This window comes from Mitosporidium daphniae (genome assembly GCF_000760515.2).
Source record: "Mitosporidium daphniae strain UGP3 chromosome Unknown contig-329, whole genome shotgun sequence".
Taxonomy (NCBI): Eukaryota; Fungi; Microsporidia; genus Mitosporidium; species Mitosporidium daphniae.
In genome coordinates, this window is record NW_013546479.1 from 1 (window position 1) to 1,418 (window position 1,418).

The 1,418-nt window shown below is 42.2% G+C and overlaps 1 protein-coding gene across 1 annotated transcript; it reads right to left on the bottom strand.

Moving 5' to 3' along the window:
- Positions 1-991, bottom strand: DI09_329p10 (chromatin structure-remodeling complex subunit Snf21-like protein; the record flags this gene model as incomplete). Its single annotated transcript, XM_013382523.1, has 1 exon — positions 1-991. A coding segment is annotated over one exon (991 nt), but the record flags the coding sequence as incomplete, so codon positions are not given.
- Between the last annotated feature and the right edge of the window lie 427 nt (positions 992-1,418).

A 1,418-nucleotide genomic window follows, 5' to 3' on the forward strand; every position in this document is an offset into this window, starting at 1 on the left:
GAAGTCTATCCGCAAGCGAAGATATGAACAAATCTGTTTGCCTTAAAAGATGTGTCAAACGCGTATCCTTTTGGGCATCCAAAAGACGCAAATAGGCCGCTTCATCGTCTGCCTTTAGTGCCTGCAATCGCTCTTTGGCAATTTTCTCGGCCCTTTTAACTTCTTCTTTTTCTGCCTGCGCATGCAGGGCCAAAGTCGACTTGGAAAGCTTCGAAGCTTTTGTTGAAGACTTTGAAAGCAAAGCTCTGACGCATTCGAGCGATGATAAAAGAAACCTTGAAAAGATGCTTATCTTTGAACCGTCATCACGAGGATGCCCATAATCACTTTTTTTAATAGGCTGTTGATAATAGAGAGGCTGCCGCTCCGGGGCAACTGCAAGCAGAATGTCATCTTTCAATCTGCTAAGTAGCAGTTGCTGCATTTTTCTTTGAAACGGGCGAAGTTGAAGGGCCTTTAATTCAATGGTCGCAGCTAACCTTGAATCTTGAGAAATAAGGGAAGTTGGGGAGTTCGAATCGGCTCCCAATGTCAGATTTGAAAGATATTCGATTCTAGATCTTCTCTTTTCTTCTTGCAGCGCTTCATAAACACTATTGGCAAATTTTAAATTAAGAGATGCTGGTGGAGCAATGTTAGGAAAGGTAACTTGTCCAGCATACTGAGAACAGGAGCTGGAATCACTACGAAGCCCAGATAGCAATAGTTTTATGGCTTGATGTGGTGATTCGTTGATCAAAAATGATGCAGCGCTGGATAGCTCGGGACGTTTTCCATGTTGCCATTCATTCAAGTAGAATTCTCCAGACGCGCCAAGACTAAATCGATCAATAAGAACCGGAGGAAGAAGAGACGAGGATTGCGAATTTACTGGCGAAGAGAGGATTTTAAACCCTAGAATTTGAGATTTAAATAAGTCCAATTGGGAGGAAGAAAGAGCAGGTGACGTCTGCTCAGTGGTGTTTCTAGTAGAGGGTAGGAATTCCTCCATATTGATGATAAAAAATATTAGATAGCAATAAAGTAATGTAACGGTAATAAATTTAAAATCAAGCCATTGACCCAGGGGCTATGGCCAAATTGGAAAGGCGTTGGACTACGAATCCAGAGATTGCAGGTTCGAGCCCTGCTAGCCTCGTTTTTTAGAATTTAATTATTTATTTTAAAATTATACCAGCAGAACCGCATTGACACAGCCGTCGTTTTCGGGATGGTTTGTAATTTGGGCATATTTGCCCCATACCACCTTTCCACCAGATGTAACGAGTCCTAGTTCTGAAACGTTAACTTCAATGATGGTTCCTTTGGTCAATACGCCAAGCTGGGTATAAGTAGGGCTTTGGGGATTTTTCTTGACGCCTAAAATTGGGAGTTGAAAGGTTGTTTTTAACTCGGGATGCGTGACATCTGGTGGAAAG